Below are 25,149 nucleotides of genomic sequence, written 5' to 3'. Positions count from 1 at the left end.
ATACCTCATCATACTCAAAGATTCCCCTTTCCCCTTCCGTCAGGACAAAGCGCATAACGTAGCTTAATGGACTACAGTGATATAAAAGACCAAACTCGCACCTTATTGGGGAAGTATGTATTGTACATGTAGGCTACTGGGAAGTAGCACTTTCATATTATTGTCCTATATTGTTAGTTTAACTGTAAATCGCTTTGGATAAAAGTGTCTGCTAAAAGACTAAATGTAAAATTGGCTTGACATTCGCACATTTAGGGACCGTCTCTAAAGTAACATTGGTAGTCCTATAGGCCTAAACGTTTCTAACTTCAATAGCAAACTTCAATCTATTTTAATAAATTGAGCTTTATGCCTGACACCTACATGAACACTTTACATGTGGTTTTATGACTGTAAGTCATTCTCTTCAAATGCTATTGAAGTTAGAAACGTGTATACCAATGTCTTATGTAACTTTAGAGACGGTCCCTAAATGTGTGAATGTCCAATGTCAAGCCAACATTATGCCAGTATCACTGAGAAACTCTCAGCATTAAACTTTGCACGTTAAGTTCATATTCTGAGTCCTTCTGCTAGCCTGCGAGTTTGGTCTTTAAATTTATATCACTGTATTAGTCCATTAAGCTACGTTAAGCGTTTTATATGTCCAGCAGGGGAATCCTGACGTATTGAGGGAAACCCTAGTAGCTAGGGCCTACTGCATGCAGCACAATCGCCGCAATATAAGGTTAAGGCAACTAAACAACCAAGAGAAATATATGTCAAACTCAAATGTAACACTGGATCTGTACATCCGCATCGGGGGAATAACATTATAATATCGTTCACGGTAGAGAAAGATGCATGTAGGCTACACAGGAAAAGTAATCTTGAAGACACTGAATTTCACATAAAACAGACGTCATAATAATCACAAATACACTTACATTGTTGTAAATAAGTTTTTATGAATGAATGGCTTGCTCTAACTGTTGCTCTGGTCTTCGTCAACAACACGCGCTTGCACCTCCTGCTGGTGAGGTCCACTAACAGCAGATGGAGATTACGCTCGGTAATCTACTGCTTTTCCTGCACTTCCTGGATGTCAACGTTGAATTTACTGTCGAATTTGAACCACTGAATTTGTGGAAGCGAATTTGCAAAGCGAAATAAAATGGACCGAAACCCGCCTGTTGAATATTATAGGTTGTATTTTTAATCAGTTTGAATATTTTGGAAGTGAAATATGAAAGGTGAATATGGATTATTGAAATTTTACTAATGAAAAGGTTTGAAATGTTTTGAATTGAAATATTCACAGCTTAAATATTCAACCATGCTAAATTTCAGCCCATAAAAATGCAAGCCCTAAAAATACAATGCATTAAAATACAAGCAGGGTTAATGCAATGCATTTTTTTTTTAAGTAGTGCAATTCAACAGGCTTTTTGTTTCAAAAACATTTGGCATTATTTTACTTCCATACTCTTGACCAATGGATCTGTCAGTCTGAGCGTTAATCTGCGAGTAAGTGAGTCATACCTTGTGTCAGCTCTCAATTGGAGGCTTTCAGTGGGAAAGGTGAATAAAATGATGGTGTCATGCTTTCCCCTAAACCGTGCTCCTAAATATATCACCTTCACAATCACAGTGGCAGTGTTCGCACAGTCAGTGTTTAAGATTGACAACCGTTTTACGATCAAGTGTGACTCTGATTGTTTATACAACAGACTGTTATGATCAAATTATGTCTGTCTCCTTCTTTAACTTGAAGGCCCATATTAATAGTAGAGATGGGCATTTTTCGTTCTTTTTGCATTATTATTATTTTTTTAAATTGTTGATTTGAAGTACAGATCTGTGTCAGACGTTTCTCTTTTTTTTTGCTGCTGTGTGAATGTAGCCAATGCGATTTTGCTTTTACTAATGTTTTGTCCTCAGTCTAATTCTCCATATCATTCGACCTGTCCTTGATGCGTCAGATGCGTCCTCCTTAAAGTCTGTAGTTTGGTATTGCTCCCCATGAGGAGACTTGCTGTGACTGGCTCTCAAATGTCACACACTGTCAATGTGCTACATTTCAGATAATAATTATAAAAGAAGCCAAATAAAGACTCAAATGACACTCGTAGTCAGAGCGACTTGGAGAATGTGACTTTCTGCTTCGTAGGATTGTGAAAAAGGCTTCAGTTACTGACCAGAACAATTTAATAAATGAGTCTGAGAGATTTAATTGCACTCTATTTCATTTAAATAATTAGACAGTGGGAGGCTCAATTAACACCAGATTAGTCTTTCGAGTGTTTTGCAAGATTGGAAAAATCAATGTACTTTATCTCACTGTATTGCAGTGTATTGAATGCAGCCTTATAGTCATATATTTTGGAGTTTCTCAAGGAGAATCAAAGCGAATTTTGCGGAGCGGATCAGTTTGCCGACTGTGTCTGCCAAATCCTGGATCATGAGATGTTGTGGTTAAGAGTTCAAATCTCTGGATTAGTCGAAAGAAAGCAGCGAAACCCTTGTGGTGACTGTCATGTTGGGACTGCAAGGTCATTGTTACCTCACAGCCATTTCATACACAGCCCACTTACTGTGTTCCTCTAAGCTTTGCTGAGGAGGATGCAGGACCCAATTTACCAGTCGCTGACAGACTTAATGAAAAATGAGGGGACTACCGCACTATGTCATCAGTATTAATCTTTACTTGCACTTACGCCCTGATACTAAGCATCAGAATGATTTAGAGCTGGCAGGGAACAACTGCATTGTCACAAAAACATCTACCAGTGGTAACCACAGGACAGTCTTATAAGACTTAAAGTAGAAAGATGACGAGTTGATTCATTGCCCATGATCTGATGGCCGAGATGCAATCTTTTCCTTGTATCCACAATAGCAGCCACCTGGAGTACGAGTATTTTATCTAGGATTTAGTTGATCCGTGTGACTCGAGGGCATTCGGTGAAATGCGGTCGGGTTGGTTTGTCTGTAAAAGGCATAGAAGTACAGAGAATAAAGAAATCGTTTTGCACTGAGACTTTTATGAGTCTGCCTTTGGGTTGGGAGCAATTTGAGAAATTATTGATGATTTTAAGTGGCTATGGAAGTAGGGGCTATTAATGAAAGAAGCTTTTAATAGCCACAAAGAATACTGAGTTTTTGCATTTGTTTTGGGAATGAAGATTAAGCTCTTTGTATATGTAGGTCATGAATATTTCTTTTTAGACAATTTTGTCATTTAAAAATTCATGAAATGCTCACCTTTTAAAGATTCAATAAAAAAAGCATATTCAATATTCTTTGAATTTTGAGTAATTTTTTGTGTCTATATATTTGCATATGTATATATGTTTTGGGTCAATAAGACTTTTTTAATATACATTTAATCAGGACACATTACATTTATCAAAAGTACTTTTGATCAATTTAATTGATATTTCATAATGTTACAAAAGATTTCTATTGATATGTTAAGAATGTTTTCTAAAGTATTGTGACACTGAAGGCTGAAGAAAAAAATCAGCTTTGCCATCACAAGTATACACTACGTTTTGAAATATATTAAAAAGAAAGAAAACTTATTTTAAATTGTAATAATATTTCACAATTTTACAGCTTTTACTGTATTTTTTATCAAATATGCAGAGCATAATAAGAGACTACTTTCAAAAAGTAGTCCTTTACCCCAAACATTTTAACGGTAATCCTAATCTGGTCTATTGTATTTCACTTTAAAGTGAATTTCGCCTCTTCAGTTTTATTAGCTCAGTCAGAATTGAACGTTCACTTGTACGTATGGAACCATGGGGTATGAACCAACGTATGGGGTATGAAAACCAGTGGTCTTGGCACACTGTTACACTAAATGCAAATGTTAAATTGCAGCTCCCATAAAATGCAAGCACTGATATTGCAATATGTTTTTATTTTTTGATTGGTACATTTTATGTTTACATGCATTTGGCAAATGTTTTATCCTAACCAGCTTGCAGTCATTTTATCATTCTCATGTGTTCCACAGGAATCAAACTCATGACTTTGTGTTGTTAGCACAAGTCTATACTTACTTTTTAAGCTACAAGAATGCCTAACTTTTGTAATTTACTATATACTGTACATATGCAGCAATCTTAAGTGTATCCATTTCCTAATTCTGAACTTTTTCAGTGATAAAACTTAGTCAAACTGAGCTAAATTTTGTTTGCAGTCAGTTTCAAAATCATATACTTCTTGCTGCTGAATTCATATAGTTTATACACTTTAGTAAAAAAAAAAAAAAAAATCTGCTTAATACTGAGCAGATGTTAAAAATCTGTCTTAAATATTAAGGCATGCAATGATTTTTTTCATCAACTCTTCATCTTTCCTGGATCACAGTGTTGGGATCGGTCCAAAGCAGTAGCCAATATCTACATCAGCACTGCTGAAAAAGCCCCAGAATGCTTCATCTCCCAGGCAACATGTGAGCGCAGCGTCCCCATTAGAATATGAAAAGCTTTCTCGGTCGTCCTTGCTCAAGGGTATGTGTGTGAGCACGCGTGTGTTTGTTTGCGTGCTGAGGACACACAAACCATTAGTGTTTTTTTCTTTTTCTTTTTATGAATACACTTCCATTAGTGCTGGAGTATCCACCGCAAGCAGCCGATAATACATGACTCCATGATTAAAACTAACTCGATCATAATGGATACCATACTGGCATCTTCATGTTTATGTAAGTTTTCCAGAATTGGCAGGCATGTGACATTTCTCCCAAATGCATCTCTCTCGTACTGCAGATCACTCGTTCTCTCTCTTATTGTGTAAAAAATATGGTTTTGGGTGATGTTTGGCGGTGTAGATGTGATAATTCATCCATATCCTCACATTCCCTTCACCATGTATCATTGGTGAAATAGTTCGCTCAGTCTCAGCAAGAGGCGGAATACATTACAGTATATGTACTAGGCGAAAAGCACGTAATCTCAGGATGATGAATAATGAGTGGCTGGTTTTTGTACTTCCAGGCTCCGATCAATGAGTTTATGAGTCTACCGCATTGCAATGTACACCTAAACCATATAGTCTGTGTGGCTGATTGCCATCTGAAAGAATAGACCACCCATCTCAATTATAAATTTGACTTTTATCTGATCAGAACAAGACAGGGACTACATTCACTGTTTGTATAGCAAACCCTGCAAGGCTGCATGGACACTGACTGCCCAATGGCAGGTTTTGATATTTCCTGGTGCATTGAAGAGTTGAATTAAAATGTGACTTTCAGCTTACCTTACTGCAGAATCACAGGACTTTATGTGATGACTTTATGTCAAGATTTGAGTCCTGTATGCATTTCTTGGGAATGCTTGTCATCTGATGGAAATTTCATATTTTGCTCTATGTACAATCTATGTACAATTTAACTAAACCCCAATATAGTTCAGGTCTCAATTCACATCAAACTTAAAACCACTGTTTGCTTCTATATTGCCTGTCTAGTTGAAATGTTACTGTATTTTTTGGATGAAATGCTCCTTTAATATAAAAAGTCATAATTACATCAAGTCATTCTGACTAGAGTTATTTTCTTTTCTTTTTTCAGTTATTATATGCATTACCGTTCAAAAGGTTGTGGTCAGTAAGATTTTTAAAAATGTTTATAAAGTCGTATATGCTCTCCAAGGCTGCATTTATATGATCAAAAATCCATTAAAACAATATACATATTTTTACAGTTTTCTATTTCAATATGTTTTAACTTGATTTATTCAAGTTGGATGACAAAGCTGGTTCAGCATCATTACTCCAGTCCTCAGTATCACATGATCCTTCAGAAATCATTTTAATATGCTGATTTTGGAAACGTGTATTATTGTTATCAATGTTAAAAACAGTTGTTTTTCTCATTGTTGTAAAAACCACACTGTAAACCCGAATAAGTTGGCACAACTCAAAAAATGTAAGGCAATCAGTTGTAAGCAGAACTGACATATTTTTATTTAGTATTTGTACATTTGAATTGTTCTTAACTTGAAATGTTTGAGTACACTAATTCATACATTTAAAATGTAGATAGAAACAGTTCATACACATAGAAACAGTTCAGTTTACTTAAAATATATCCATTCTGTGAACTTGAAAGAAAAAGAAAGTGCTAAATACTCATAAAAGTTAATTTGACTGAACTAATTAGTTTAATTTAAGTTTTTCCTACTCAAACCAATTAAGTATTTTGAGCGTTAGGGTTTACAGTGCAAATTGTTTTTAAATTTAAGGATTCCCTGATGAATAGGAAGTTCAGAAAGCATTTTTTTTCTTAATTAGAAGTGTTTTGTACTATTATAAATGTCTACTGTCACTTTTAAACAATTTAATGAATCATTGCTGAATAAAAGTATTAATTTTATTTTTATATAATTGTTATTATTTTGAAAGTTAATGAGTATATTGAAGAGTGTTGACAGTATGCAAGTACATGTCCTTGGCGAATGATCAAACCATCTGTGTTGTGGAATTTGCTAGTTAAGTAATAAAATTTCCTTAACACTTACTTTGTCAAACAGCCCTATGAAACAACCCTCATGGTCCTCAAACACACACTCGACCACAAATCCTGCCTCTGTATTCACACCCCATTAAGGCCTGCATTGGGCTCATGCTTTAAGGGAGCGTTTCAGGATGTAGACCACCAAATTAGCTTATTCCTCATATTCTCTCCCGGTGTCGGCTAAAACAGACTGAAAATTTAAAATGGCTCTTCTAAATGCCATCTCATGCCTTAATACCTAATACCTATTTTATTAGCTTCTCATTTTCATGCTGTAGCCGTGGACTGTAATTGGGTGGGTGTTGGAGAAAACCTTGTGTAAGCCATACCTCTAATGCTTGACTGTGAATTTCAATTTTAATAGGCTCTGCTTTGTAACAAAGACATGAATGTTTCTTTAATGATGCAGTTTCACTTTATTGTTTGCTTAATTTAATGTCCCACAGACATTACCTGATTAAGCAATATTTCAATGTTTTTGTTCAGTTCCAAGTTCACCAGTTATTAACATCTGTTATGAGGGATCTGTCAGACAGACAGTCGATTACACCTGGTACCAACGCGCGTCTCAAATGGTGAGCAAGCGGTCAAGTCTGACATTTATCAGGACGGCTTTGCATTAATGCTGCAAATTCTGGGATATTTGATATGTGCGTTTCTTTTTACATGTATATTATGTGGTTTCAATTATTGGATCTGTTTGGACCCAGTTTACAGCTGTGCTTGTGATCTGATCACTGTGTAAACAAAGGAAATCTGACTGTATCATAAAGACTTTTTGCCCAATAGTTTGTGTGAGTCTCTAGGGAAAGGGTCTGAAGACCATGATTAGTGGCAGTTTGATTTTAATGTAAATGTATAGTAATTTGGTTCACGTTACACTCATTGGTGTGTGCAAGTGCATTTAATGTTATTTCCTTTTTAGTAACACGGTCTGCAAGAATATGGCATCACTGGTAAATGTTGTTCTGAGCACACCCTGATAACAGTTATATTACCCAAATTATTTCCTACACATACAACCATTGAAACCTTTGATCACACTAGTCAGTCAATGCAACTGTAACTTTAGTTCAAAGAGTTTTTCTCCTTTATTTGCATTTTCTACTTTGCTGAAGTAGCAGCTTTTGCATTTTTAGTTTGATGTTATTATGTAAAAGTGTTTTCCACTTGTCTATACTAGTAACTACCGTTCAAAAATTAGCAAGGACACATTCAATTGCTCAAAAGTGACAGTAAAGACGTTTATGCTACAAAAGATTTATCAAATAAATGCTGTTCTTTCAAAGAATCCTGAAAAAATGTATCGCAAAAATATTAAGCAACTCATAAGAGATGTTTCTTGAGCACTAAATTAGCACATTAGAATGATTTCTAAAGGATCATGTGACACTGAAGACTTGACAATTTAAAATCCAAAAAATGCAAATCGATGATTGTACATCCTTAATTGAATTCTGTATCAATGTGCCAAGTTGCCATACTTGGCAACCGTACACAGTTATTTAAGCTAATGAACTAAATTACTTGGCAGAATTTATTTATTTTGATTCTTCTTATTAAATGACTTATTCATTGAACATTGGTTCATTATGATCAATTAGCCAGTCAATGTCATGTTAGTGATTCTTCCATGCTGCGCCTTTAACCCTGGTGAAATAATCCACAGCCTCGAGTGGCTTTTTGCTTTTAATTCTCAGCTTAGAAAAATTGTTGGTTTATGTATTACCTGTCACAATCATGAATTTTGTGCTGATAATTAACAAATAATTGCGATTAAAGGGATAGTTCACTTTGAAATAAATTTTTGGTATGTTTTAGCTTACCTCAAGGGCATCCAAGATGTAGGTGTCTTTGTGTCCACAGTATTTTCAATTTTGATATTTTTAGGTCAAACCGTTCTTGTCTGTCAGTCATATAATGCAGGTCTATGGTCACCACCTCAAAGAGCATGCACAGAGAAGTCCAAATTAAACATGATTTAATGACTCGTAAATGTAAGTACACATTGATGGCCTAAGACACGAAACGAGCGGTTTGTGTGAGAAAACGAACAGTATTTATATCGTTTTTACCTCTTGTAACCACAGCCACGTCCAAGTGATCTGAGGGCGCGGGCGCTTCGGTCTGCGCAAGCGCCGGGAGTGATCTCTCGCGCGAGTACGTCACTCATTGTTTACACAGAGATTTCGGAAGTGTTACCTTTCACTGTGAAGATCTAAACATATTTAGATATACTGGAAATCGCAATGGAAGACGATTTCGATATAAAACAGACAACGTTGAATTTTTTTTCGCAACCGCGCGAGAGATCACTTCCGCCGCTTTCCGGCGCTTGCACAGACCGAAGCGCCCGCGCCCTCAGATCACTTGGACGTGGCTGTGACGGTTTGACCTAAAAATATCAAAATTGAAACTACTGCGGAAACAAAGACACCTACATCTTGGATGCCCTTGAGGTAAGCTAAAACATACCAAAAATTCAAGTGAACTATCCCTTTAACAACTTAATTCTGTCAGGTCACCTAGTGTAAGCCTTGTACATAATTTTATATAATATAAAATATCGTATATATTATTATAAAAAATTATAAAATAGGCCTATGTGATAAACTATAATGCTGTGTTAAAATAATATTTATTTATTCAATTATTTATAATATAATATAATGCAGTCTGAATAAACCCACAAACCTCATATTGTCTAATTGCGATTAGATTTAATAACTACGATCAGACGATTAATCAATAATTGTGACAGGCCTTTATGTATTTGATAGTTATGGCCAGATTTACTAAATAGGGCAAATTAGCGTGAGCACAATTCCAAAAAAGCACAGATGGTAGTGGAAAGTTAAGCGGATCATTTTTCATAATGTCCAACGCAATCTATAAGAGCAGTGCAAATTAGCGTCTGGTTAAGACATGGTTTTTGGGTGTTAAATAATGCCGCAAATACCAGTAAATTGACTTGGGCAAAACTTAGTGAATCACCTTGCATGATTCATTTAAATTCTCTCCTCATATACATTTTGCAACTGAAAGGGAAACTCCCTAAATCTGGCCCTTAGTCTGTTGTGTTGTCATTTTTAACATCTCTGTCTAGACTGACGTCCAATTTCCTGTTTTGGTACAGATGTACCAGATTTACAGATGTAAATGTGTACTCGCAGCAAGTGTACAACAAGTGCAACGTATCTGCAACCTGGCAGGAACTGTGGGTAGCTTTCTGTTTGAGTTCTGTACAGAGATGCATTACCCAGCATGAGCTGTTGAACAGTCAGAAATGTACATTTCCCAAAAGCTTTCTTTTATTTAGTTCACTTTCCCCAGATTTTTTTTTTCTTTTTCTAAATCCTGCTACCTTTTATCAGTTAAGTGTGCAAGAAAGATTGTAAGCCCTTCTGGGAAATCTTTTCCATACTGACACAAGGGTCTAGTTGTCTGTGTCTTTTTAAAGTTCTGACTTGTTTCCATCTAGAAGTTGATCATTTAATCATTTCCTTCAGTGATTCCTGCCTCTTCTCAAACTTTCTCTAACTAGAAAAGTGTAGACATTTCCCCCCAAGTAACCTTTTGGGTAACACTTAACTTGAAGGGGTGTACATAAGACTGACATGACACCTTCATAACCATGACATGACATATGTCATGAATATGAAGTAGGGTTTATGCATGTTTATGACAACTGTCATTGAGTCTCTTTCGCTCAATAATGACATTTTGAATGCAAATATGACATTGTTTAAGATGTCTTTGTTATGACACCTTGACATAAACCATAACATCATAACCTGTCAGTGTCTTTGTCATGACAACTTGACATTAAATTAAGTTAAACTGTCATGTGGTTGGTTTTGACATTGGCTGTCATAAGGCCATTATAACTGTGTCATGAATATTTTTCGTGACCTCAACTACAGTGGTACAAATTTAATTTGTCATTAAACAGTTATAATGGCTTCATGACAGCCAATGTCAATACCAACCACCTGACAGTTTAATGTAATGTTAACCAATAAAGCTAAGTGGTTTCTAAAGTTTGATAATTAATCTGCTATGTGATGTTTATGACAGGTTGTGTTGTTTTAGTAATGTCAAGTTGTCATGACAAAGACACTGACAGGTTATGATGTATTGGTTTATGTCAAGGTGTCATAACAAAGACATCTCAAACAATGTCATATTTGCATTAAAAATGTCATAATTGAGCGAATGACACAATGACAGTTGTCACAAACATGCATAAAACTTCCTTCATATTCATAACATGTGTCATGTCATGATTATGAAGGTGTCATGTTAGTCTTATGCACACCCCTTCAAGTAAAGTGTTACCACCTTTTGTAACTGGTTTTTCTTATACTTTAATTATTATTTCATATGTAGGAATGATTCATATTTGATTGCTGCAATGATGCGCATTCAGTTTTCTCAAAGATTTCAGTGAATTGCTATTTTGGTAGTTCAATAAAAGACTTGAATGTCAGAGTTTAGTTAGCTTTGGGTTAGCTTTTAGTTAACATGCGTACAGGTTCAGTAGGCCCGTAGCGTTTCTTTACGAAGTGACTACTGGCCTGGCATGCATAATACAGCGTTATTCTATCACAGAAGTACTGGGATAAACGTTTCTAGTTGTCCATGGAAGCGATCAAAATAGAGCAAATCACCTTTTGAAAGTAACTCGACTCTTCAAACGGCGATCAATTACATCGTTACTCCACCAGGTGGTGACAAATGACTGTTAAAATATGTATTTGTCATTGAATCATTCATTTCAGAGATTTATTCATAAATGCTGATTCATCCAGTAATGAAACAAGGTTTGTATGAGTGAGTCATTGAATCATTCTTTTTAAAAATATTTTTAAATAATTCATTTGGATTAATTAAACATTTTAAATAGACTGCAGCAATTAACATTTGGTCAGAACCTCTAGTAAATTACAGGGTATTTTGTTTAGTTGTCTTGTTTAGAATCGTGGGAGAATCACAATCTCTGTTTGAAGCAAAAATAAATAAATCGTGATTCTCTATTTGTCTAGATAATTTTTTTTACTGTTGAACAGATAGATTTAAAAGCATTATTTGGGTATACTTTTAAAGACTTACTAGATGGCAGCATTCATCAGTAAACCCGTTTTGATTGATTGAGTGTAAGAGTGTGAATATCTGCAAAAATACCGCAAGTATAATTGTGTGGCTAGTATGCTTTCTCACAAAAACGAAGTGAATAGCATTAATTGCAGATGTCTCTTGTGGGATGACCTTGGTGCTCTTTAAAAGTCTGAACTTATTCAGCAGACATTTTCATCAGCAGAGTAGACAAGGGAAGGCCAACAGGAAAACTGCTGACACACTGGCTGATTGGAATTGATACGGCATAGTTTTTGCCAGGCAATGCTTCTCTCACCATTGACGCAAGTGAGCTGGCTTTAGCACTGCAACATATTGAGGAATGCTATTGCTAATAAAAGTTCAGTTTGATTTAAAGATGTTGGCATATTTATTATTCATTACAAAGAAAGCTTGCTTTTTAGAAATGTCCTGCCGTGCTAATCATGAAAGAAAATGCCTGAATTGCTGTTGTTGTTGTGTTTTCCTTGTGGAAAGTCACAGATGAATGCTATCAATTTATGTGCCAGACGGATGCGTATTTTTTTAGCGCTGTACCCGTGCTGCCATTTGCGTAAACCTCATTGCACAGCACATTTAGCTTGTAGCACAGCACTGCATCCGATATTCCATGAATACATAAAAGGTCCACCTCATTGGTCTTCTAAATGAGCCACCGGAGGGCATGGGGGGTGTGAGGTGTGTGGCTGATGAAGTGTGCCGAGCACGTCATCTGTTTGAGGGTGATTACTGTCGGAATGCTCTGAATGGCTGTAGATAAAGCAGAAGCGGAGGCAGATATGCCCTCAGAAAGACTTATTGGATAGACAGAGGGTTGTATGTTTTCCTCTATTTGGTGTTAAACTCAATTACAGGAGGCTTGGAAAGTCATAAGCTATAACTTTTTAGTGGAGGAGGGCATACCTGAGAACCCAGCATGCACCTCCAGAACATGTGAAACTAGGCTGTTTTAAGACTAACCTAGAGGGATGCACATAAAGCTTCCCAATATCCAACACCGTTTGATCCTTAGCCAACCTTGAAGTAGTTTAACAGAGCTGCTTGTGCAGTATGCAGTTGCCTGCATCATCTTCACTTTGGGGAAATCAGGAAAGGGCACAGCACGTTGAACTTTGGAAAAGCACCTTAAAAGGATAGTTCACCCAAAAATTTTAATTGTCATAATTTACTCCGCCTCAAGTGGTTTCAAACCTGTATTCATTTCTTTCTTCTGCTGAACACAAAAGATGACATTTTGAAAAATGTGGGTAACCAGGCAGTTGATGGGCACCATTGACTTCCATAGTATGAAAGAAAAAAATACTAGGGAAGTCAATGAGGCCATCAACTGTTTGGTTACCCACATTCTTCAAAATAACTTTTGTGTTGAGCAGAAGAAAGAAATTAATGCAGGTTTGAAACAACTTGAGGGTGAGTAAATGATGACAGCATTTTCATGGTTTTTAACGATCCCTGTAAGCACAAAGAGGCTTGAGGCTGTAATTTTGTTTGCCTAGTAACTTTTATTAAGTATGTATTCAGTTAGTAAGTATGAACATTTTATGTATGTGTATAGAATCTATAGATGTATAAATAGGGGTGTGACGAGATTGCGATATTAAAATGTGGTGAGATTTCTCGTCATAGTGAAAAGCTGTCTCGCTATATCGCCATGACGGATCGTGAAGGTGAAATTAGCATATAAAATACCACTGCTACATTTACATTGTCGTTTTGCTTTTTTTATAGAAATAACAAACATTTAATTCAGTTGGATAGCGGTCGCTTCAATTGTAAACTATTGTACTTCCAGCACGAGCTGCAGAGTAGCACACAGTGCAGCAGGAATCACAGTTCTGTGACCACGTGACGAGAGTGAGGCGAGATGACTGACAAGAAAGACCATGGCGGATGATTCGTTGCGCAACAGTATTGCGTCTGATAAATGTCTTATCTCGTAGAATGCACGCTCAGCGCCACCGCTCCCTATACACAGAGTATGTGCGGGCACGATCGCGGAAGCGAAAGTAAAACGCAAGCTCCCTGATGCGCGCAAATTAGGCTAGGCCTACATACAATATCAATATGTCTCCTAATATCAAACCTATCTGGGCTGTGTTGTTGTAACCACCTCTTAGCTCTGGTCTCTTTTTGCACTTTGAATATTGAGATTTTTGAGATTGAGATACTTAGATTATGGTTGCACTTATTATTTGCAATTAATAAGACTAAGAAAAAAACGTTATATTTGTTAATTATACTGTTTTTATTTCTGTTTTTGAGATTGAGATACTTAGATTATGGTTGCACTTATTATTTGCAATTAATAAGACTAAGAAAAAAACGTTATATTTGTTAATTATACTGTTTTTATTTCTGTTTAATTTGTGGAAAAAAGTTCAATTAGGAGGTCACACACAGCCTCAATTAGAAGTTCTGGAAGCTCATAATTCATGTACAGTAAGGTCTGAAGAGACTCATGTCAAATCATACATGAGAGAACCCAGTCAGTTGAGTTTGTGGCTAAACCTTTTACAGTGCTTGCATATTGTTGTCTTTCAATGCATGTGATAATTCATACTCGGAAAGTAGAACTGAAATGACATTCATTAGTTTAAACATTTCTAAAGCACCTGCAGACTATTTTTCCAGTCATGAATTTTGACATTGAGGATTTCTTAAAAACACACACAAATCTTGTCTCGTCTCATTCTCGTGAACTCAATCCTCTCTCGTCTCGTGAGCTAAGTATCTCGTCACAGCCCTAGTATATAAGCAACTTCGTTTCATTATCATGTGAATTCCTTTATACAGTAAATCAGACGTTCTTGCCTACAATGAACCACAATACATTTGGAACATTCACAAATCATGCTCATCAGTTATTAAAAATGTAGAGTTCGCAGACGTGCTGTTCTCATTACAGCAAAAGAGGGACAAACCCAAGTTTATTTTTTTTGTTTGTTTTTTAAACTATGGTGATTTAATATTATTTATTTATTGATGTTATCCAAACTCAAGCTTGACCCAACCATTAGAGTCCCTCTTTTTACTTTAATGTGTGTATTGTTCTTTGTTTTTACTGAGATGCTTGAAGTGGGGTGACAACATTTGTCTTAGGAAGGAGACAGTTGTGTGTGCTTGCAGATTTCCAAGAGCGGAGAGACCAGAGAGGTCTCATTAGACATGTCAGTGGGAGCTCAGAGGAATAGATGGATGGATCTTAATTATTGACCCGCTTGGCAGCTTACGACACTGAGATTGAGATTCTTCTCGCCTTTCTCTCTTTACTGCCCCGTCACTGTGTTCCTGGACACATCCATTCAGAGTCTGTCAAAGCTGCTAAAGGAAACCGACATTATTACTGCACAAACTCACCTGTTACTCTTAAATAATAGACATTTAAGGGTGATTATATGTGTTTGTACTCTACAGTGAACAGACCTCTTGATTAAAATCGGGACAGTTCCATATTTTACATGCCATGTCCCGCTCCACAACATAGGTTCAGTCAGGTAGCCATTTATTGTAATAATTGGTCGGATTTAGTTTGATTGATATAGCTGTCATCATTCTGACAAAGATGGTTGTTGACAGGTTTGGTCAGTCGAAGGAATAAATGGCCTTATTTTATTATTTTATTTTAAAATAACAAAGATAATACTTATTGAAAATCAAAGTATTAGAAGTCAGAAATTCTGATGATTTAAAATATGATGAGAGAAAAGGAACACGGCAATATATTAACTTTGCACATCAGTTTGCAGCTTATTGCTATAGCAATTGTTTATTTCATTTTGAAATAATTATTGACTGATCTTTGTCTATTGCAATTTTCTAGTTTTTTATTAATATGTTGTTGTGACATGACTAAATTTAAAGCTTTTTTGTCAAAAGACAAGCTTAAAAGAATGAACAATTATGTAGTTAATTGCCTCATTAATATATATATATTTAAATACTGCATAAAGAAGTTGAAAATATCTGGTTGGTGTACTGTACCTGTACAGTGTGTACATGCTGATGTTTTGATGCCCGTCAGGTAAACTCTCTACTCTTTTGGAAATATAATAAACCATTTTTAGTGTTTTTGTTCTCCCACTGTGCTGGGGCTATCGTCCTGTCCTGATGTTCTATCGTGGCCATCTGCTCACTCTATTCTCTCCCAGCTTCACGTGTGTGCGAGCACATGTATGTGTGCCAATGGCACTTCAGTTTTGTTGGATGCAGAAGGGCTATAGCGGTGAATACCAGTCAATAGGCATTTTATTTATTATCTTTCAATGATCATAATTATAGCTGCATTAATGAGGGCAATAGTTTTAATAGGAAAAAACATGCGATAAAAGGGCTTTTTCTTTTCCCCATGTTCAAGTTATAGGGATAGCAGAGAGAGAACAGGAAATGTTGGCAAGAATAGAGGGGAGCGGGTTCAGGAAATGACGCAAGTCGGACCTGAACTCCCGTTGCTAGCATGGGGAATGTGTTGGAACTCGCACTAACTGCTAAGGCCCCAGCAAAAAAAAAAAAAAACATTAAGTCAGCTAGTGTTGTGTGCTGAAAAGGCTTTTTTCATTGTTATGCTTTCCTAATGAAAAGTTTAAATGGCTGTGTCAGCTTAAGACCTCTTTACCTCCTTCACTGTCAAGAACGTCTTTCTCCATTTCGTTGTTTTACTTTCTCCCATGTCTTTGTAGAACAGCCAAGTCAGAAAAGTCAGTCTAGGCTTAAATTCTCTCATTTGTTTGACAGCACTTGTAAATAGCACAGTTAGAAAATAAATGTGATGTTTGCCGGTAGTACATTTGTGAGCTATTGTTTAAAGAAACATGTATTTAAATATAGTGCTTGTTAGTTCTTAAGTTGATTGGATTTCAGGATAGATGGTGTATTCCTCATTTTTTCAAATGCCAACAATATGCTGAGATTTAACATAAGCCCATAACTTGCATACAGCTTCTTCCATATCTACATTTCTTGAGGTTTTTTCCTGTCACTACTATTTTATTTCCTCGTTCATATCTTTCATTTACAAATGTGTAACAGGATTACTAAATGATCCAAGCATGACGGGATCCCACAGTTCCAGATTCGGCTCAGGTTTGTGTTATTTGAGGGTGTCGTTGGGTTTGAGTTTGTAATTAAATAAAATTACATTTATTATTCTAAATACACCCCCGTTCAAAAGTTTGGGGCCAGTATGATCCTTTAAATGTTTTTAAAGGACTCTCTTAGACCCTGTTTACATCTGGTATTAAGATACTTTATGGTCAATCGGATCGCAAGTGGACGACGCTACATACAGGTGTAAACAAGGTCTAAAACATTTTGAGCTTGTCCGTTTTCAACCACTTCCAGAAGTAGTCTAAAACGCATTCGTCCAGATTGTTTTCATCGTGTAAACGCTCATGTAGTCGAATAGCCACAAAAGGTCGCATACTCTCCGCCAACCGACATAATGTGTAACATTATTGGAAGCGCGCCAGCCAGATGGGACTGGAGACCCAAGTTTGGTTTGAAGACGAAAAACGTACCCAGCAGTGTTCTCACCATTCCTGATTTCTAACACACACTCGCAGCGTTCCACATGGTCTTGTGGCTGTCAGAGCAGAAACGAAAGTTAAATTGTCCAAGCTTATTATGTCCATTAGATCAAAAGATCTGAAAAAACATTTGCATAGACCCTCGCCTCAAAGAAATCAGGATAGAAGTAGTTGAAAGTGGACAAAAGAGAGATTAAAACACCAGGGGCCTCATGTATCAACACTGCGTACGCACAAAAACACGGCGTACGTCAGCTTTCACGTTCACGGCTAGATGTACTAACAGTGAAATTAACTTAAGAATGTGCGTTCCTCCAAGTAAACTTCATGTCTGGCGTACGTATATTTGTCGTGATTTTTGTCCGTTGGCGACTCATAGAGGCAATAAAGTGAAGTGGCAAACATTACAATACGAATTGTTCTATCGCACCACCAGCTGTCAGATATTGCTTATAATTTGTAATTGATATATTATTTGACATATTATTGTCACACGAGTTTTATTAAAATATTATATTATGCAATTAAGTAAGAACATAGGCTATATAAAGCATGTCCAAATTGATACAACCCGTCTAGTAGGGGTGGGCGATATATTATCGTTTGCGATATATCGTTAAAATTTTTCCTCACGATAAGAATTAGTCTTCCCGCGATAATAACGATAAAGCCTATGACGGGACGCATTCGCAGCTCACGCGCATGGCGGAAGGCGGACGTGAAGCTGAGGTGAAGTTTATCGCTAAACGAGTAACTACCTCTACAATCTGGAACTGGTACACACAGATTTTCATCCGCCCATCTCGCCGAACACTGACTGAGCGCTTGAGAGTGTCGCTCTCCGTCAAGTGATCCGTAAAGCCCACTATATCAGTTCATCTCAATGAATACACAGTGTATTTGACGCGCAGTAAACACTGAGGCGCATGACGTGCTGTCACTGTTGAGCGCTCCGTGTTTCTCACGCACCCGATGAGAGAGAGAGAGTCTTACCACGCAGAATTGAAGTGTACATGACGTCTACATGTAAATTATATTATTTGTTGTATTTTCCTGTAAAAATAATGGAGTTCATTTGGAATTATTCAGCTTTGAGCAAGCAGAAACTAATGCGCAGACGTGATGATATTCATGAACCAAGCAGCTCATCAATCCTTAGTGTGGTTTGTATTGTTATTAGTATCAGAATTCGTAATAGTATTAGTATAACTATTCGTTGTTAGATTTTTTATATTTCAAACTTGTAAATGATTTGAATTATTACTGTGTGATGTTTTTCAGTATAGTTGCACTATTTAAACATTATCTGCACTTTTACAGAAGAAACGCAACTTTTCCATTTCTGCAAGGGATGGTGTTTACTGTTTTACTGTTTTTTTATTATCATTTTAAGTCTATTTGGTGAAGGGTACATTTTGCTTTGCATGCAGCTATCACTTGTAGCCAAAAACAGTGGTAAATATGGTATTGTATTTATATCGTCATTGATATCGTTATCGCAATAAATGCCAGAAAATATCGTGATATATTTTTAAGTCCATATCGCCCATCCCTACCGTCTAGCAATGGCAGCGTTGGCTTAACTAGGAATAAAAAATAAACTTCATTAATTCGGTCAGTAAAGATAAAAAAAGAAAGTGTAATTTTTATTCAGCAAGGACACATTGAATTTGTTTAAAAGTGAGAGTAAATGCATTTATAATGTTACAAAAGATTATAAGATTTCTATATCTGTTTGATTTAAGTTTTTATTCATTAAAGAATCCTGAAAATACTATATCACGGTTTCCACGAAAATATGAAGCAGAAGCACACCTGTTTTCAACACTGATAATACTCAAATGTTTCTTGATCATCAAATCATCATATTAGAATGATTTCTGAAGGATCATGTGACACTGAAGACTGGAGAAATGATGCTGAAAATTCAGCTTTGATCACAGGAATAAATTACACTTTATACTATATATTTACATAGAAGACATTTTCAGTGAAATTTCGTTTCTTGCTTGCTTTAGCCATGTTCTTGCAGGTTTCTTTTGCCAAATTGGACTAATTACCATATTTAAATTAATTTAATTGGGGGAGGAGACTGGGTGGGGCGTTGTGCTCGTGCATGTGCGCTCAATTTTACGTTAATTGGGATGTACAAAGAGAATATGCGTGGGATTCTTCGTACGCAGAGATTCATACAACTGCTTTTTTTTGTGCGTACGCACATTTACAGCTTTGTCCGTACGCAATGTTTTAGTATGAATTCAACGCAAGTCTTTGTACATGAGGCCCCAGGTGTAAACTGGTATGTGTCTGCTTCGTTTACTTCCGATCGACTTCTTACTTCCGTGATCCGATCGACCAAAACACATTTTAATACCAGGTGTAAACAGGCCCTTATACTCACCAAGGCTGCATTAATTTGATCAGAAAATACATTAAAATATTCTATTATGTACAGTAGAATTATTGTTATTGAATTTAAAGAACCTTTCTATTTTTTTTTCTAATTTAAGCTGAATTTTGAGCATCATTACGCAGTGATAAGTGATATTCAATGTGGGAAATTAGTTGTTAAAAAATAAGGGCCAGTAAGATTTTTTTTTTTACAAAAGAAAGTAATACTTTTAATCAGCAAGAATGCGTTCAATTGATGCGACAGTAAACAAGAGTGTCAGTATAGACCTTTATAATGTTACAAAAGACTGATATCTCAAATTAATGCTGTTATTTTTAACACTCTATTGATCAAAGAATGAATACAAAATTTAAGCTGCACAAGTGTTTTCAACATTGATGATAATAATAGTTACTTGAGCAGCAAATCAGCATATTAGAATGATTTCTGAAGGATCATGTGACACTGAAGAATCTCTTTTGCCCTGTGCTGTCATTTTACATCACAGGGTTTTGCTTAAATGTCAAGTTTGAGCTTCAACTTAATGTCTGTGTAGAGTATACCTTTGGCTATAAACAGTTTGTTAAATGTTGCAACAAAAAAAAGACTACATGATGTGGTACATTTTTGTGGTGTGGATTGGACAGGACTTTTTTAACCACATGAATATTCATGTTCAATATTTTCATACCACATAGTAGATAAAGGAATCATTCAAGCGATGCTGCATGTCGAGCTATTAGTTTTCTAATCTACTACAATCATGACAAAGTGAGCCATTTTAAATTCATGAGCTCCTTTTGTGCAATCATAGGAACTAGGCAGTAGACCCAACATGCACTTTGTATTTGCATGAACATGGTAACATTTCACTTAGAGATACTTTAATAGCGTAACTTCACATATTAACTGGAGAAAACCCTGAAGAAAGTCACAGTACAAATTGTGTTAGGTCAGTGTGTGGCAAAAGGACACACAGCTTCTGGTTGTGAAAATGAAATGATGCAAATGAAATGCAAATATTGTATGGAAATTAAAGCGGCAGCCAATAAGCTTCAGGAGAAGGTGTTTAGAAGTGTTTGTTCTTTGCAAAGCCTCTTAGCAATGCAGTTGTTTCTTATGCAACTGCTGCTGATGGTAACGGTATACATGTGCAGTTAAAAATCCTGTTTGTCCTCAGCAAATGCAAAACCCCATGAAAGCCTAATCAAAACACATTAATCATCTTCACTGAAATTTGCCGCTTGAACTTGACAACATGCCCATGAAATCCCCTGACTCAATGGATGAGGCAGCTGACATGTCAGGACAATATTTATTTTTATCTGGCAGACATGAAGCTGTAAACGATTGGGGTCCAGTGGCCCTCTTGAATCGAGGCATTTCGTTTTGAAACATTTTGAGCTAGTTGAGTGCAATGGATGGAAAAACAGTCGCATCCTAAATCATTTACATGAAGCGAACACTTGAGTTTGACTATATAATTTGAGTGTAGTTAAGTGATTACAATGATTTTGCAATCCAGAATCCTGCTAAACAAGGAGCAGCAACCCCAGGAGGCATTTGAAAGTGTGTGTGTGATTGCAAACTGAAGAGACTGAATCATGTGTGTATGGGACTCTCTTAGGATGATGGGCCGTGTCAGCTCTAAAGGTGTGCTGTTCCCCCCCCTTCTGAAGAGCAATGGTGACATTTGTGCGTCTTTATTGTCGCCCAGAGCACAAACCTGGCACCAGGAGCAGGGAGAACTGGCCTGCTGTTATTAACAGGAATATAATAAGAGACATCAATAATTCAGATCTCTCATTTGTTGTAAAGTGCAGAGAAAGTCATGGCTCATCCATACTGTCTTCATGACCGCACTTGCCTGTGTAAAAAACACATTAAAAAAAATCACCAGAGGGGCAGTGGAGTTTGGAAATTATGTTATAAAGCAAAGTATTTTGGTTTTGATTGAAATATGATTGGAATCACTTCAAAAAGGGAAATAATACAGTTAAATGCAACATGCAAGTCTGTTATATAGGCTACATAAAATTATAATGAGAACATCATTATAATTGTGTGCTTTGGACATGGATTTAATGATGAGACTATTGTTTTTGTAATGTCAAAAATTATATAAAAAATTGTATTTAGATTTATCGGCCAATATATCGGTTATCAGCCTTCAAATACTGTATAAGGAATTATCAGTATATTTAATAAGTTTAATATTTAATATAGTTAATAGTGATGCCCACCTTAGTGAACAAGACTAATGCGCAAGTAATGCGCAAACGTACAACGTCCTACATATGACTCATTGTAGCAACCTTGAAAAACACACTTTTTTTTAGCTAAGCCAGGTGTCCCCAAAAGTCATAGTACTTTGTCACTATTGATTTTTCATTGAATCAGGGTGAATGCTTTGAGAATTGAATGCTAATGGACCATCACTCTAGCCTTTTCTGCCTGTTAAATACTTGCCTCTAATATATAAATGACATTACTTAGTAATTGGCGTCTGAGAGATGAGCAAAGCAGCCCTTTACCTTCTAGTATAATATGCTCATTATATTCTTAAAATATGTCTTAAGCAGAACAACCAGTTAAATAAGTCTATAGGGTTGTGTAGTAAAATCACTCTCTTTCTATTTTGATGAGCGAAGTAGTGTGCGTTACTCTACTCATCAGATATTCCAGCTCCTCGTTTTGCTTTCAGATTTGATCAATTAAAGTGGCGGGGGTAAAAAAAGCTCTTAAACAGCATGTGTCATCTGTGCAAATCGCTGATGCAGCATGTTTCCCTGAAGTGTCAACAGCAAAGAGAATTCAATTAATGATCGGAGGTTCTCTTCTCCCATCTGTCTAGGACTGTGCGTCAGAAAATATCCCTGAGTGGATTGCTGGGTTAATATAGTTCAGATAATCGTTGTCTAGTACATCTCTCTTACAGGGTTTATTCGATCCCTTTAGAGTCACTGCATGTATCTGCAAGCTCTGACATGTAACATGCTGTCATTCTCAGTAGTGTGTGTGTTTTGGATCCATATCCATATCAAGTTTGCATTGGTCCAAATGAAGACTAAAGCGATAATAAATAAATATTTCCCAAGCTAATTCAACAACTATACAGGACATTTGTGAGCTTTAAAAACACTGTCAGGCTTTTATCCCAAAAGGTCAATCTGCGCTTGCTCTTCATTGGTGAGATCAAAATAGTATCTGCTTTCTAATGTCTCAAATAATTAGAGATGTGGGATGCATATCATGGCTGACATTTTCGCAGATAATTGGCAAATTTATATTAATATCAATAATAATGAAATCACAACCGATAGTTGTAATCAATTTTGATTGTATACCATATATTTTCTGTGTGTATAGGTTTCCTGCAGTATAGTGTTTTTTTTTTTTTTTGCCATGTTAGCATGCAATAATACTCTCTATTGTATTGTGTTTAGGGTCATTTTAATCGAGATGAGTAACTACATTTTCCATATTCTATTTATTTTTCATTAAGTAATAAGCAAAACGCTACAAACAAACATCTGTATATGTGTTTATTTGTGGGACTTAGGGACCCCTCTCACACATTCTTTGTCTGCAGAACTAATTAAGTGTCCAGTGGATGTTTTTTGTCACACATCTGTGTTTTTTATCATCTCGATGAGAACTGTTTTAAAGATGGTGTCGAGTTTAAAACTAAACACATACTCTTTAGCTAAAGGTAGTTTAGTAATTAAAGTAAAATACATAATTTATATAATCCATTTCAGATATTTAAAAATACCAGACAGGACAAGGTATTTATAATGTACACACAGAAGTGGACACTTTTTCTGCCCGGCTGCTTTACAGATATTGTACGATACGCTGCATGACCTTCACATCTGTGATGTTTGTGCAGGTTCCTTTGATTCCAATTTTTTAGTTTTTTCATCCCCAGCCCTAATTCTGTGGTCATTTTGACTAAGTTTTTTTTTTTTAAATTTTTTTTTTTAAGATAGTCCCCTGAGACTCCTCAATCTACTGTATCAACTTTCTTTCAAACCCATAGTGTGATGATTTGAGTGCCGTTTAGGCATATCTGCTTCCTGCTGCCATTTATTCACTCTGACAAACCCGCTGAAACAATCTGAGATTGTGCGTACGTGCGTGCACCTAACTTAATTTGGGGACAAATTTGAACCCAAAAGTGACCTAGACCTCCCTCATTTGTAAATCTGGTATAAAAATAAGTAATTAAAGGTTGTTGTTTTTTATGTCAAAATGCAGAACGTTACAGTTTGTACAGTATAAAACCCATTACGTGTCAGTGTTTCTCCCTTGTCTGTAGATGTTTATTCAATGAATTGCAAAATACAAGGTGCCGGCACAGACCAAACCAGCTTGCTTTTTCTTGGTGAATTTGTCATGTTGTCTAGCGATCTAGCTATTTGTCTATAATTTCTTTGGCTGTTTTACTTTTTGAGGTTCTCTGTGGATGTGCTTGAAAAAAGTTGCAATTGACATCAATGTGTTTTATTCATCTGCGACCAAAGCATTCAGAGTTTTCTGCTCAGGATTTTCCTCAATGCCTTGTGACAGCTGCATTTTCATTTTTATGAAGCTCTGAAGAAAAGTCCTCTGCTGTCTTGTGGAGGAAATTGATCCAGATTTGCATGCCGTCAATTATTTATCTTTTGGTTTATTTAGTATTTACACTCTGATCTGCATTGCTACTTGTTCATTGCTACAAGTCCTGTTTGCTTTAGGGTAAATGCACTCACACAATGCTACAATAGAATTGAATGTGCTTGTGATTCATGTTGTTGCTGCTTTGTTTGCTATACTAATAACATTCTTGTTTAGATGCCCTACCAAAATACACAGCCAAAGGTCATTCATAAAGGTCCTTTCCACACCACATTAATGGATTCTTGATAAAAGTGCTGAGCACTGCGGTGTCATTGAACCAAAATATAACAACAAAAATGAACCAAATGCAGGAATAAAAGCTTTTAACTGTCCCAGAAATGTTCCTGTTAATACTTTTCTCCTTTTATCTATTTTTGCTCCACTTGAATGTACTGTCCTTGTAATTTGGCCAAGTACCTCACAAGTTAGACTGTAAATAAGCGAAATGATTTTCCTTAAAATTTAGGTTTTCTTTTTTTATTATTAAATGTAATTGCCTCAGTTTTTGTTGATTTCTTACACAAGGTTTAATATGTTTCTGAATATCTTCCCTTTTTTTTTTTTTTAACAGGATATTCTACGTATCGCACGACTCTCAAGATTTGAAGATCTTCAGTTACATTGCAAGAGATGGACAGAGCAATGTGTTTCGATGTAACGTCTTTAAATCAAAGAAAAAGGTAGGCCTCTCTTGATCGCGTCTTCTAGTCAGGACATTGAGTGCTGATGGTTTCCATGGACGGTGGAAACCTGTCATTGAGGCTCCAAGTGAAGGAAAGCTACTGCCTGTTCCTTCTCTTTTCAGCACACGTATTTTACTTCAGGGCATATAGTTGAAGAAGAAAAAAACATCATACAAAAAAAAAAAAAGGAACAGCAGCCCTTGGCCATTAAACTGAAGTGCACTTTTCAGAATGGCTATATTT

General features: G+C 36.2%; 1 protein-coding gene across 2 annotated transcripts in view; it reads left to right on the top strand.

Annotated features, from left to right (window-relative positions):
- Positions 1-25,149, top strand: part of nos1apa (nitric oxide synthase 1 (neuronal) adaptor protein a) — a 112,364-nt gene that overhangs the window by 38,346 nt on the left and 48,869 nt on the right. For both annotated transcript variants that reach the window (XM_056259780.1, XM_056259781.1), the window contains exon 5: positions 24,795-24,903. In XM_056259780.1, the coding sequence (XP_056115755.1) occupies positions 24,795-24,903 (109 nt within the window). The remainder of the gene's footprint in view (positions 1-24,794; positions 24,904-25,149) is intronic.

This window comes from Rhinichthys klamathensis, unplaced genomic scaffold (assembly GCF_029890125.1).
Source record: "Rhinichthys klamathensis goyatoka isolate OS25496 unplaced genomic scaffold, OSU_Roscu_1.1 h1tg000007l_1, whole genome shotgun sequence".
In the NCBI taxonomy this organism is placed as follows: domain Eukaryota; kingdom Metazoa; phylum Chordata; class Actinopteri; order Cypriniformes; family Leuciscidae; genus Rhinichthys; species Rhinichthys klamathensis.
This window is presented reverse-complemented; position numbering and strand designations above follow the sequence as displayed.